At 41.2% G+C, this 14,209-nt stretch overlaps 1 protein-coding gene across 1 annotated transcript in view; it reads left to right on the top strand.

Annotated features, from left to right (window-relative positions):
• Positions 1-14,209, top strand: part of TRIM44 (tripartite motif containing 44) — a 120,669-nt gene that overhangs the window by 27,756 nt on the left and 78,704 nt on the right. Inside the window, exon 2 of the mRNA XM_058663176.1 lies at positions 9,143-9,220. Coding sequence (XP_058519159.1) covers positions 9,143-9,220 — 78 coding nt within the window. The remainder of the gene's footprint in view (positions 1-9,142; positions 9,221-14,209) is intronic.

Below are 14,209 nucleotides of genomic sequence, written 5' to 3'. Positions count from 1 at the left end.
GGGATGACATCGGGTGGTCATCCCCATCCCTGCATACTGATATGTTTGGGCTGCTGGGAGCGCCCTCGCCTCTGCTCTCCCCACTTTCCCCAGAAACAGGAAGAAAAAAAGGAGATAGGAAACAGTTGTTCCATCCACTCTCCTCCATTCCTCCACCCTCCCCGCTGTATTTGGTGGCACACAAGGGCACACATCCTTCTTAACTATATAAATAATGTCATCAAAATAAAATGAATTTATTATAAAAAAAAGAATGAATAAAAATGTCTCTTGTGTTTCATAATTTTCTGTGTGCTGTTTTGCAAGTTGTTTTAAATTCATCAGTACATCTTGCATATTCAGGTACATACAGACCTTTTTCTTTATTTAAAATTTTGAGTTATTTTCCTATTACTTTAAAGGCAGAATGACAAATGCGCGCGCACACACGCAGGGGAAGTTCTGCTATCTGCTGGTTCACTTCCCAGATGGCTGCAGTAGAAATGACTGGGTCAGAATGAAGGTCTCTTACCAGGGTGACATGGAACCAGGTGCTTGAATCAGTCATCTTCATCAGGATGTGCTCTAGCAGTAAGCTGAATTGTAAGTGGGAGACATGGACCACAAAACCATGCGCTCAGGTGGGATGCACTATGCCCAGGCAGTAACTTAGCCACTGTGCTAAGAGCCTGTCCTGCTTCATTCTGTTTAATTGCTATATCCTATTCTGTAGTTAATTCCTCAGTCTCAGCCACCCACTCGTGAATAACTTAGGGTGTTTATGGTTTTTTAGTGTTAAAAACAATGCTGTAATAAATATTTTTGTGCATGTTTCCTTCACACATGTTCTGGTATTTCAAGGGGAAATGAGACGTCGACTTGCTAAGCATCTGATTTCAGAGTAGCATTTTTATTTTACACTTCATTGGCAACATATGGAAGTCCCCAGTATTCCAAAGCCCTTGACACTTTCTATTATCAAAATAATTTTTTTCAGTCCAGTGGCTAAGAAGTAGTATCTTAATTACAAGTAAGTTTGAACATTATTTGTACCTTTTGATATGTTCATTAGCCATTTCACTGTCTGTTGTGTTCGTATCCTTCATCTGGGATTTATTTTGGACTTACACAATTGACTTTCTCTTACAGATTTGTACGATTTCCTTATGTATTTAATCAGATGTATACCAATCTCTTCCCTTGTATGTGTTGTAACATTTTTTCATTTGGATCTTTTTGATTCTGGTTTTTGCTGTCTACTAGGTCTGTGATTTGGGTGGGGGATACATAATTTGACTTCCATGAAAGCATTTTTCTCTGTTGTAATGTGAGAATATACTACCTCTTACCTCTTAGTTATAGTGAGATGTCAGTAAAAGTGTGAGCTCTGTGATTTTTGGATTTTTCATTTGATATCTGTTAGCCATTGTTTTCTCTGCTACTAAGTGAAAATATAGTACTTTTTTTTTTAAAGATTTATTTTATTTTTATTACAAAGTCGGATATACAGAGAGGAGGAGAGACAGAGAGGAAGATCTTCCGTCCGATGACTCACTCCCCAAGTGACCACAACGGTTGGTGCTGCGCCAATCCGAAGACAGGAGCCAGGAACTTCTTCCGGGTCTCCCACGCGGGTACAGGGTGCCAAAGCATTGGGCTGTCCTCGACTGCTTTCCCAGGCCACGGGCAGGGAGCTGGATGGGAAGTGGAGCTGCCAGGATTAGAACCGGCATCCACAAGGGATCCCGGTGTGTTCAAGGTGAGGACTTTAGCTGCTAGGCTATGCCGCCGGGCCCAGAAAATATAGTACTTTTTAGTGTTGCTGTAAAATGCTAAAAGATGGCATTTGGAAGTGTCTTGGAGAGTAAAGAAAGTCTTCACATGTGTGACATTTTATTCTTTCATTTTTCGTGGATCATTCCTAGGAGATGGCTTTTATGAAGCAACCTGTAACTCCAAAATGGTTGAATTTTGAGAGGGAGGTGTCATAGCATAGCTCCTGTTTTATTTATTTGAAAGGCAGTGAGGGAGAGAGGTCTGTCTGCATTCTGCAACCCCCAGTACTTTCAATAGCCAGAACTGAGCCAGACCCAAGCCAGGAACCAGGAACTTTGTCCAGGTCTCCCATGTAGATCCAAGGACCCAATGCCATGAGCCTCCACCTGCTGTCTCCCAGGGTGTACATTAGTAGGGAGCTAGATAGGAAGAACAAGAGCCAGGATTTGATTCCACGTACTGTGATATGGGATGTGGGCATCCCAAGTGGCAGCCTAGCCCACCTTGTCTCATAAGCAGATCATGCTCACCAAAAAAACTACTAAGGGTGTGGTGGAGGAGGATGTCAGGAAAATCCTACTTTTCTAGTAGCCGTAGTGTAGGGATTAACATTGAATCTGATCATTTATAGAACGAGATGCTCACATGGTTAGAATCTTCTTTTTTGTTTCTGTTAGGTCTTTTTTGTTTCTTGCCTGGTCTACTTCTCAGTTACAACATAGGTTCCAGAAACAGTTGTTTTGTTTTGTAAGTTAAGCGAGGGTGTATAAGGCTGTGGTTTCTTGTTCAGGTTACCTTCTTTAAAATATATTTGAGAAGCAGAGATAGTGAGCTCTCTTCTACTGGTTCTCTCCTTAAATGTTCTCAGTGACCAGGACTGAAGCCAGGAGCTAGGAATTTATTCCTGATCTCCTGTGTGTGTGCAGGAGCCCAATTGCTGGAGCTGTTGTTGCTTCCCCCAGGGCCTGTGTGAACAGGAAGGTGGAGCCAGGAGCTGAAGGCAGGAGTTGAAGCCAAGCACCCTGTCTGATGTGGGTTGCCGCCATCTGAACCATGAAGCCTGCTGGTTATCTTTACTAAGTGACTTTCTGAAGTAAACTGATAATTAACAGAAGCACGTCACTGTCTTATGGTTTGAGGATTATCATGCTCAGGTACCACTCAGATTATCATACCCAGATAGCTTTCCATGTTCCTGCTCTGTGTTCCGTTTTATCAAAAGTCTTCCTTCAACTATTGCCCATCTGCTTCTAGACCACTCACTAAATCCCTAGGACCAAAAAACTCCCTGATGGAATACCTTACTCTTGTCCTGAGGCTTGTGGAACTTCTTCCTAAAACCAGCTAAAGGTAGATAGGACCATTTGACCCCACCCGTGCTGTGTGGAAAATCCTAGGTCAAAGGTCAGCTGTTTGGGAGGGATGTTCTTAGAGTTAGGTATTTGGGATTCAGGAAGGGACTAGAAGTTTGGGAAAAACAGGGCTGGGTGTGCAGTTGGGTTGTAGGCCAGCATCCTCCATTTGGATTCTTGCCCCAGCTTTGCAGCTGCTGGGGTCAGGGCTGCCCAGAGGAGCCTCTCCCTTCTGGCCAAGTGCTTCTTTATGGGTTGTAAAAAAGGTCATTGGGGAGTATTTTCTTTATCACTCATTTAGAGGCTGAGTTTAGCAAGCTCAACAAGGGGCCCAATTAATCTTTGAAGATGATTCTCAGGGAGTGGGCTGGGAGATGGAGTGGGTGAATTTTCTGACAGGAAGCTGTCTCCATATGCCTCTTTGTCCCTTGGGCAAGACAGTGCTGCTGATGAATTGTGTAAAGCAAGAATTCTGCTGACACACCATACTTTTATGAAAGAAAGCGAACAGTTCCCTTATCTTGCCACACAAGACACATCTGCCCGCAAACAGGCTGTCTGCTTTTTAGGGATTCCTTTGCTGTTCCGTTTCTTTCCTGAAGGGTTTAAGGCACAACCTGGTGCATTCCTTTTTGTTCTCTAAAGTCAGAGGAAAAAAGCATAATGTATCAGAGCTGTTGCTGAAGAACTTAACATGGGCCCTGGCAGCTGAAATGACGGGAGAGTGAGCTTTCTAGGGACAAGTGACCTGATTGCTTTGACCAATGAGAAACTGGCTAGAGGAATGATATCACCAGCAAGCTTTATTCTGTTCTTCCCATAAAAGCAGGATTGTGTCTGAAAGCTTAACCCTTTGTTATGTATTTCAAGTCTTTCTCACTGCCCTAGTATGTGTCTTCCAGATTGATTTTCCCAGTCGTAACTGTGATTCCATAGAGATTAAAGCTATACATTAGTGGAGAAATTGGGAGAGTTGTAAATCATCAGCTTTAAAAATAGAAATTGCTGAAATTTGGAACTAGCACTGGAATGACAATATAATCTAGCTATGTCAGAAAGCACTTCTGAAATGGATATTGGTCATATGTTACTTACAGGTGTGGGAGAGAAGGGAGGTTACTGAGAAAGGGATTAACCTGTAGTACAGTTTAACCATTTAATGAGATATTACTAAGTGTTTCCAGTTTAGAGGAATTGAAATTAATTAATGCTGCAAATTTGGAAAATATCATTGATAATGAGGCCAGTTTGAATAAGAGATTTGTTGCTGCACTTCATTATTGTTCTTTGTTCTATGAGAACAGCAGTCTTTCAGTTCTTCGTTTTAAAATGAGCACTTCTGGTCTATCCCATAGAGTTGTTCAAATAAGAAGAGAACTCAGGCCCAATGCAGTAGCCTAGCGGCTAAAGTCCTCACCTTGCATGTGCTGGGATCCCATATGGGCACTGGTTCATATCCTAGCTACTCTACTTTCCATCCAGCTCCCTGCCTGTGGCCTGGGAAGGTAGTAGAGGAGAACTTAAAGCCTGGGACCCTGCACCTGCATGGGGACGCGAAAGAAGCTTCTGGTTCCTGGCTTGAGATCAGCTCAGCTCTGGCCTTGCTTACTTAGGGAGTAAGCAGCGGATGGAAGATCTTTCTCTCTGTATCTCCTTTTTTCTGTAAATCTGGCTTTCCAATAAACATACATAGATCTTAAAAAAAAGAAAATAACTCCTTTCATTTTAGGTTGTAACACATACCATGTATTGTTAGGACATTCATATCCCAAGAGTGTATGTTTATATATTCATATCTTAAGATTGTGTGTTCATTCATTTACTTATTCAGTAGATTTTTACAGTGTCTTTTTGATTAGCAACACAAGGGATGCAGGGATATAAAATATGAGAGTTTTTACTTTAATATAATGAAGGTGATAGAGGATAATGATAATAAAAGCTTTTATGCTAATATTTACTATAGTGCTAGTCTAATTCTAAGCACCTTGACTTGCGTGAACTCACAACCCTGAGATGTAGGTACTACTGTTATTAGCTACATTTTATAGATAAGGGAAGTGACCCACAGAGAGGTCAGATGGCTTGCCTAAAATTGTAGAGCTAATGATAGAGTGTGGCTTTTAATCTAAGCAGGGTGTTCTGGAATCTGTGCTCTAAATCTGTGCCGCCAGTGTACTAGTCACTGTCCATGTTTGGCTTTGGAAAATGCTTCGATTGGGGCTCTCCAGACTGGACTGTGAAAAGGTAAACAAAACAGGGCCCGGCGGCGTGGCCTAGCAGCTAAAGTCCTCGCCTTAATCGTGCCCTGGGATCCCATGTGGGAGCCAGTTCTAATCCTGGCAGCTCCACTTCCCATCCAGCTCTCTGCTTGTGGCCTGGAAAGCAGTCTAGGACAGCCCAATGCTTTGGGACCCTGCACCCGCGTGGGAGACCTGGAAGAGGTTCCTGGCTCCTGTCTTCGGACTGGCGCAGCACCAGCCGTTGTGGCTCACTTGGGGAGTGAGTCATCGGATGGAAGATCTTCCTCTCTGTCTCTCCTCCTCTCTGTATATCTGACTTTGTAATAAAAATAAATAAATCTTAAAAAAAAAGGTAAACAGAACAAACCCCACTTAATTTAAAATATTTAGCATGGAAAAAATCTATATTTAAACGTCTCATATTCAACAGCAGTAATGTTTTATACATAGTCATTTAATAAAATGTATTAAAATTAACTTCACTGGTAGATACTAAAAACTTCAAATTGCTTATATGGCTTGCATTTGGATTTACACTTCTGTTGGGGTTTGCAGTTATATTACAATAACAATGACATTAAGAGCAGGTGATATTTTTGAGCAGTGTGTGCCAAAGGTACGTTTTTAATTAAGCCTCTTTTTGCTGAAGATTTAGACTTTCTTGTACTGAAGGCTGGACTTTTCTGTCCAGTTTGTTTGCTTTTCTACTCAGGTGAGAAGGCAGTGACAAATCAGTGAAAGTACACGTCATAAGCAAAATACAGAGAAATTCACAGTCAAGGAAAGCAAAGCAAAGGAGCCGAGTAAGGCTGAAGAAAGAAACTCTAGGTGAGGGGGGCAGAAAAGGAGAAAAACCTAGTAGAAATTTGTTTAGAGTACAGTTGATTTGTGTATTTTTGTTATCATTTAATTTGTATTTTTTCCATTTTTAAATTCCTATCATTTTATGATACAGTTGCATAGGCCCTGGGATTTCCTTTCTCCCTCCCCAAAGTCCCTCCCTCTACACATCGATTTCCCCTATGCTGATAGTGTAGTGTAGTTCTTCATAAAAAGTCATAAGTCCATGATTTATGGCCTGGACAGTGGAAGAGAGTCCAGTATCCTAGTGTCATCCCAGCTGTTAAATATTTACCAGTTTCATTGGGAGTGTGTTTTTGATCTGGAAGTAGAGATGCATATTGCCTTGTATCCTCACATGTGGATACGACAGTTTCCATTACACACTCACTGTACTTCCCCTTAAATGAAAAGCCACAAAACAAAATAACAACAGGAAGGAAATAAGAAATTAAACATGCCATGAAGTTAAATAACATGCTGCTTAATGACCAATGTGTGGTTGAAGAAACAAAAAAGAAAATTAAGAACCTTCTTGAAGAAAATGATGCTACTTACTGTATGACCTATGAGTCAGTGAAGAATTTAAAATGACAAAACTTATAAACAAAATAAAAATAATCAAAATCTGTGAGATATAGTTTCCACTGATCTTTGTTGGTGAGATGTGTCTCTTGTAGGCAAGAGATAGATTTTTTAATGCCGTCTACTAATCTTTGATTTTGAGGAGTTTCAACCACTTACATTCAGGGTTAATATGAATAGGTGATAGCTTGTTCCTGTCATTTTAACAATGGTTGTTCATTGCTTCATTTAGTTTTCTGTAGTAATTTTACTGGGATGTTCTTCTTTGCCTTTGGTTTTGGTGGGTGCTATTCCTTTTGTTTGTCAAGAGAACATCTTTAAGTATCATTTGCAGGGCAGGTCTGGAAAAGGAGAATTCTTTGAGCTGTTCTTTACTCTGGAAGAATTTTATTTCAATTTCAAAGACAAAGGAAAGCTTTGCTGGGTACGTTATTCTGGGCCAACCATTTTTTGCTTGTAGAATCTGGAATATGTTGCTCCATTCTCTTCGGACCTGTAGAGTTTTCTGTCAGAGGTCGACTTTGAGTCTGTTGCCATTCCTCTATAGGTCAGTCGATTCTTTTCATGTGAACATTTAAGTATCTTTTCTTTATGCTTGATTGGAGAGAGCTTGATTATCATGTGTTGTGGTGAAGATTGCTTTAGGTCAACCCTGTTAGGAGTTCTGTGCCCCTCTTGGATGTTGTTTCCCAATTCTTTCTCTGGATTAGGGAAGCTTTTCTTTATTGTTTCATTAAATACATTTTTAAAGCCAGCTTCTCTTTCAGCACCTTCTGGAACTCCAGTAACTCTTACGTTTTGCCTTTAATTGTCTTCCCATTGTGACAAGAATAATTTTCCGATTCTGAGATTCTTTCTTCTGCCTCGTTTGTTCTATTATGGAGACTCCCCACAGAATTTTTATTTTGCTCTATTGTGACCTTCATTTCCAATAATTGTACTTGATTTTGTTTCAGTGTTACTATTTCCTGTGTGACATATTCCTTAAATTCCTTAAACTCCCGCATGTGCTTCTTGTTGTTGGCAAGATGTTTTTTAATGAATTTTCTGAATTTTATATTCTCCATTTCCTCTGTCCTCCTCAGTTAATTCTGAGGTTGGCAAAACATTGACTCCTTTACAGGGGAATCTTCAGTAGTATGTATTCTACCTCTGTCTCTTCTTTTACACTTGGTCATTGTACTTCTGGTTAGCATATTCTCTTTGGGGCAGGTTTCTAAACCATGATCTGTACAGCCTTTCTTCCACTTCCAGTTTGATCAGTTCCCAGGATTAGGGAGACACCAGGTGTCCTAAATAGCTAAGTTGCTAGTGGTGCTGATCTTGCCAGAACCTGTTGGTGATTAGGACTGAGGGCCACTTGGACCTATTTTGACCTGTAGGATACCAGAGTTGAAATTATTTTTGATGTGGAAGTATTATAATGCACTGAGCTCAACGAGTTTGCTCCCAGCTTAGTGCATGCACAGTCCTGTCCCATAGCCTTTGCTTCTCTACACAAAATGGTGCCTGCACTGCCAGTTTTGGATCTGCTGCTCTGTTTCTCTGCTCCAGGTTGAATCAAACAAATCAGCAGGATGGGATTTCTTTGCTTGGGTTTACCTGCTGAGCTCCCAGTGAGCTCTCCTTCCCATCTGGCTGCTGGTGGAGAGCTCTGGCCACTGGTGGAGCTCAGATTACTGCGTGCTGACTTCACTGGGGTATCTGGTCACTGCAGTACCACACTGTTGTTTCCACTGGTTTCCCATGCCCGGCAGTCTCCTGGTGTCCATCTGCCATTGGCCTATTCTCTCCTAATTCCTGGAATATGCCCTCTGCTTTGCTCTGGCTAATGCTTCTCCTTCTGCTTAAATATGTCCTTACCCTATTTTGCCATATTGATTCTCCCTTAATTTGTAATTTTTAAGAAGCAAATATTCATATACCAATTTCTGATTACCTTTGATGTAGACACTGCTGGCAAAACAATGATGGGCTTGATTTTTATATCAACTCATAAGGCACGGAGAAATATATTTTAGAATTATTAAAATATATGTTCCTACCATATATTAAAAAAGAAATAAATAAATTTCTTTTGCCAAACGTCAACGCTCAATGAGCAGCAGCATGGTTGAACTTGAAATGAAGCCATGAATCAGCCTGCATGAATTGCATTTAAATTTTATTGCAGTAGACTCTAGGCAATTTATATATCTACCTCCTTTGTCTATAGAGAATGGAAAAGGGACAGTGTAGTTCTACTTAGCAATTTCTCTTGACTGAAAAGGGAAAGTAACTTTCCATATTATTGTCTTCTGAAATGCTGTATTTGTAGAGCATGAAAATATTGCAGGCATATTGACCTCTGACTTTCCTTTCTTTTAGAGCAAAGACTCAGGTGGACTGAAGGCGGCTATGATAGAGTTGGTGGAAAGGTTGAAGTTCAAGAGCTCAGACCCTAAAGTAAGTATTGTTTTGGAGTTGATTAAGTGTTGGTATCCCAAGCACCTTGTTGTCTTTGAGCTAAATATGAAAGTTGTTAATAATTGTGTTTCTGAGCATTGAGATAAGGTCTAATTAAACCTGTCCATCAAAAACTATGTCCTGATATGTCTGGAAATAGGGAATCTATTTTTTCATTTTTCTGTTTTATGACTTACAGTACCTGATCATTAATCGTTTTCCCTGAACTGCTGAAAAATGAATTTTCAATCTTCTCTTACTGGGCTTTTGAGGCTTTGGTCCTCTGTTCATTAAACCCAGCGAAAGGCATCTGAGATACTGATGAGCTTAATGCCGGCGTCTGGAACAGGATCCAGGCCCATCCAGTTGCTGCTGAGCACTGGCATCTTATTTCTGCCCACTTGCAGCAGCCAGCTGCCTTGGTCAGAGCCTGTGTCCCTGTGACCTGAGTCTAGCCTGAGAAATGATGTAAGCATGTCAGTATTTTTTATGCAAGATGTTGGGGACTAGAGGGTTGATATTCTGGGAGACACCATATCAAGTGGGGGCGGACTGAGCACTGAACTTGCTGGAAGGATTATGACTAACACAGACTTCATTCTCTTTCCTACGCAGATACTTTCTGTGGCACTACCTGGTTTTGGAGCCAACTGGCTCTGCCTGAAACTCAAAACTTCTCAGAATTAGAGAAAGGAACAGGGTTTTATTTTACTTTATGTGCTTCAATTTTTTTCCCTTCAAATTCTTTAGAAGGGAAATTGGGCTAGTATTTCTTGAGTACCTGCTAAGAGCTGGGCGGTGTGCCGGGATGCCTTACATAATTGTGGTAAAATACATACAACAAAGTTTTAACCATTTTCAGTGTACAATACAGTAACATTAAGTATATCCAACTGCTGTGCAACAACCATCATTCATCTCCAGAAACAAACTGAAGTTCTGTACACATTAAACGCTGACTCCTTATCTCCCCTCCATCTTTACAAACTTTTGATTGCTGTACCAACCCCATAAAGCATCTTATTATTCGTATTTTATTAACAAAGATGCTGAGATTGAGAGAGGTGCATCATTTGCCCCAAATCTAATATAGTGTAATGACAGTGGGATTCAAATTCTGACACAGGTGTTTGTGCTCTTTTATGTAATGTTGTAAACTTATCAGTTTCTTTTTCCTGCTACCATTGTGCCTCAGTTTTTAAGTTGGAATACTATATGAGACAGAGTAATGTAGAAGATGCCTACAGTCACAATCCATAAAATAAATTTCTTACAGCACTGAAAGTATTGGGACATCATTGATATCTTCTGATGATGTTTGAATGGGATCCAGAGGTAGAAGTATTTTGAGATAGGGAAAGGTTTTTTTTTTTTTTTTTAAGATTTATCTATTTGGGGCCCAGTGCAATGGCTCAGTGTCTAAATCCTCGCCTTACGTGTGCCAAGATACTCTGGTTTCAGATTGTAAAAATCTTTCGCCTTTTACATGTGCTGAGATCCTGTGTGGGCCCCAGTTTGTGTCCCGTCTGCTCCACATTCCATCCAGCTTCCTGCTTGTGGCCTGGGAAAACTGCAGAGAATGGTCCACATTCTTGGGACCCTGCTGAGGAAGCTCCTGGCTCCTGGTTTTGGATCAACTCAGCTCTGACCATTGCAGCCACATAGGGGGTGATCCAGTGGATGGACAATCCTTCTCTCCGTATCTCCTATCTGTCAGTCTGACTTTCTAATAAATATAAGAAATCTGAAAAAAAAAAAAAGAAGATTCATTTCTTTGAAAGGCAGACTTACAGGAAAGAGGAAGAGCTGTCTTCTATCTGCCAGTTCATGACACAAATGGCTGCCATGGCTGGGTTTTGCCATGGCTTCCTCCCAGTCTCCTACATGGGTGAAGGGGCTCAAGTACTTAGGCTGTCTTCCACTGCTTTCTCAGGCACATTAATAAGGAGCAAGATTGGAAGGGGAGGGGAACAACTAGATTTTAAACTGGTACCCAAATGGGATGCCAATATTTTAGGCAGTGACTCAAGCTCATACTAACCTATGACATTAGCCCTATAGATAGGAAATTTTAAAGTACCTTTTATTAAAGGGGAGGAGACCTGGTACAATAATTTCTCCTTTAGTGAAGATGAATCAGTTAATTATTAAAGGTTACTGAAAGCTTACTCTGTCACTCAGTGTCTAATTTCTGGGGGGAAACTGCTTTGCTGAGGTGGATGACTTGCTTGTGCCACACTTAGGTGACTGTAGTTAGTAGGGTAGTGAAGAAGGGGAGAGAGTGTACAAATCACACCAAGCAGCCCTTATGTGTGATGGTCATGTAGGTAAAGTGCTTTAGGATCCTTTATGAATGCTTGTAGGACTTCTGATGGAGAATTTGGCGGAAGTAAAAAATTGAGTGGTCCTGGGCCTGACGCAGTGGCCTAGTGGCTAAACTCGTCGCCTTGAACATTCCGGGATCCCATGCAGGAGCTGCTTCTAATCCTGGCAGCTCTACTTCCCATCCAGCTCCCTGCTTGTGACCTGGGAAAGCAGTGGAGGATGGCCCAAAGCTTTGGGACCCTGCACCTGTGTGGGAGACCTGGAGAAAGTTCCTGGCTCCTGGCTTTGGATTGGCACAGCACCGACCATTGTGGTAACTTGAGGAAAGATTAAGAAAAAATGAGTGGTCCTGTGAGAAGAATCCATGGCAACCTCCGAGTTTTCCAGTGAAGCATCATAAGCTACAGGGTATTGTTAGGAACCTGACTTGAGCCTTAGCTCAGTAGATGTGTACACATACACCTCTGTTTTACCCCCCCTCCCTTTTTCTTGCACTGGACCATTTGCATTAATCTGTTTTATTTTCAAGTCCTATCTCAGTTTAGCACGTGCAGATATTGTATATTGTTGAAGTGATCTTGAGGAAGTGTGAACATAATTGCAAAGTAACTGACAGGTCAGAAAGGCGAGTGAAAAATGTGCCACTGAAATAATGTCTGAAAAAAAATTTTCCCTGAAATAACTTGGTGTCTTCCAAAAGCATCCTTAAGTTGTTGGTTTCTGCTGTTTTGCCTCGGAACCCTGCCCTCCTCCTGTGGAGCTGGCCCATTTCAGAAGGGCAGAGTCTCTCAGGCTGGATGACCTGTCATGTCCTGGCACAGGAGCTTTACATAGAAGCATTGATTGAGTCCTGGAGTACTAGTCGCTATCTCTGCCTCGCTTCCTCTAGAATTCCCTGAAGCATCACATAGCTGGATTAGTACAGACACAGCAGTCTCCTGGCCCTGAGTTAATTCTTAACTCGGAGTTTTGGCAGAGAACAGATTAATTGCTTTTAAAATTATAAAATAGTATGTGCTTATCAATTAAAAATATTAATATTTACAAAGGAAAATGTAAATGAATTCTGCCCCTAAACAATTTACCATAAAACTTTTGAAATTTTTTGTGGAAATATATTTTGAGTTTTTAAAATAAAAATGTGAGACTTATGGTTTTACATATTACTGTTTATTATGTAGAATATCATAGCCATTCTGTGTGGAATGTGGATTTAATTCTTCTTAATGGAATGTCTTGTTTTAGCTAAAATATTTGTCAGACATCTTGTCTTTCAGATTGCTGGTCCCTGAGCTTCAGTCACATGAAAGTTATCTGGAAGGTTTATGAAAATACAGATTGCTAGTCCTGCCCTCCAGAGTTTGTGATGCACTTGGCCTTGGTGGGGAAGACAGTTTCATTTCTGTCGTGCTCCCGGTGGCGTTGGTTGTGTCCCTGCAGGAACCAAACATCTGAAAACTACTGTGCTAGAGCTGGGAGATTTACCCTCACTTTTGTTTTGATTTTTTTTTCATCATTTCTGTAGACAGTGTGAAGAATTACTAGAAAGAAGTTTAAATAATTTCAACTTTGAAATAGAAGATGAAGTACATAAAAAAAAAATAAAAGTAGCAAGGAGAGTAGAAAGGGAAGTAGACTGCTCAGTCTAAGAGTCCAGGATTTATTTATTTAGTTTATTTGAAAAATTTATATATTTATTTGACAGTTATGGTAGTGGGGGGAGTTTAGGGGAGAGAGAGAGAGAGAGAGAGAAATCTTAAATCACTTCCTCCATTCCTCAAATGACCACAACAACCTGGACAGGGCCAGAGTGAAGCCAGGAGGCTGAACCTCCATCCATAACTCCACTGGTGGCAGGAACAGGTGAGTTTGGGCTGTCTGCTGCTGCTGCTTTCCCAGGCACATTAGTAGGGATTAGGATCTAGGTGGAGCAACCCAAGATCCGAAACAATGCTCACGTGGGATGCCAACATCAGGCAGCTTGATTTGCTGCACATGATGCTGGCTCTAATAGGACTGATACAAACCATCATTGCTAACAGAGAAATGGCAGAAGATAAAAACAAGAAAGGGACCGTATCAGCATTTAGTAGAATGACCAAAGACCATGCCATTGTTTAGGAGTAGGTTATATTCCAATCTGGATGATCAGTAAGAAACGCGGATCCCAGTCCCTAGGGTGAATCTGAGCCCAAGAATCAGGGCCAGATGGTTGAGATAAAGCACACAGACCTAAACGAAAGATTGTGCATCACTTTGTGCTGAGTCCTGTGTTTCTGATGCAGACCCTGTGCACATCCTATTTCAGAAGATGACTTTATTTTAAAAGATGTATTTAATTTTACTGGAAAACCAGATTTTACACAGAGGAGACAAAGAGATCTTCCATCTGCTGGTTAACTTCCTAAGTGGTCACAATGGCTGGAGCTGAGCTGATCCAAAGCCAGGAATCTCTTCCAGATCTCCACATGGGTGCAGGTCCCAAGGCTTTGGGTTTTCCTCTATTGCTTTCCCAGACCACAAGCAGGGAGCTGGAAGGGAAGTGGAACAGCTGGGATAGAACCGGCACCCGAATGGGATCTCAGCACATGTAAGGTGAGGGTTTTAGCCACTAGGCTACCATGACAGGCCCTGGAAGATGATTTTTAATAACATTTTTTTTTT

Source organism: Ochotona princeps, chromosome 4 (genome assembly GCF_030435755.1).
Source record: "Ochotona princeps isolate mOchPri1 chromosome 4, mOchPri1.hap1, whole genome shotgun sequence".
Classification (NCBI taxonomy): Eukaryota; Metazoa; Chordata; class Mammalia; order Lagomorpha; family Ochotonidae; genus Ochotona; species Ochotona princeps.
This window is presented reverse-complemented; position numbering and strand designations above follow the sequence as displayed.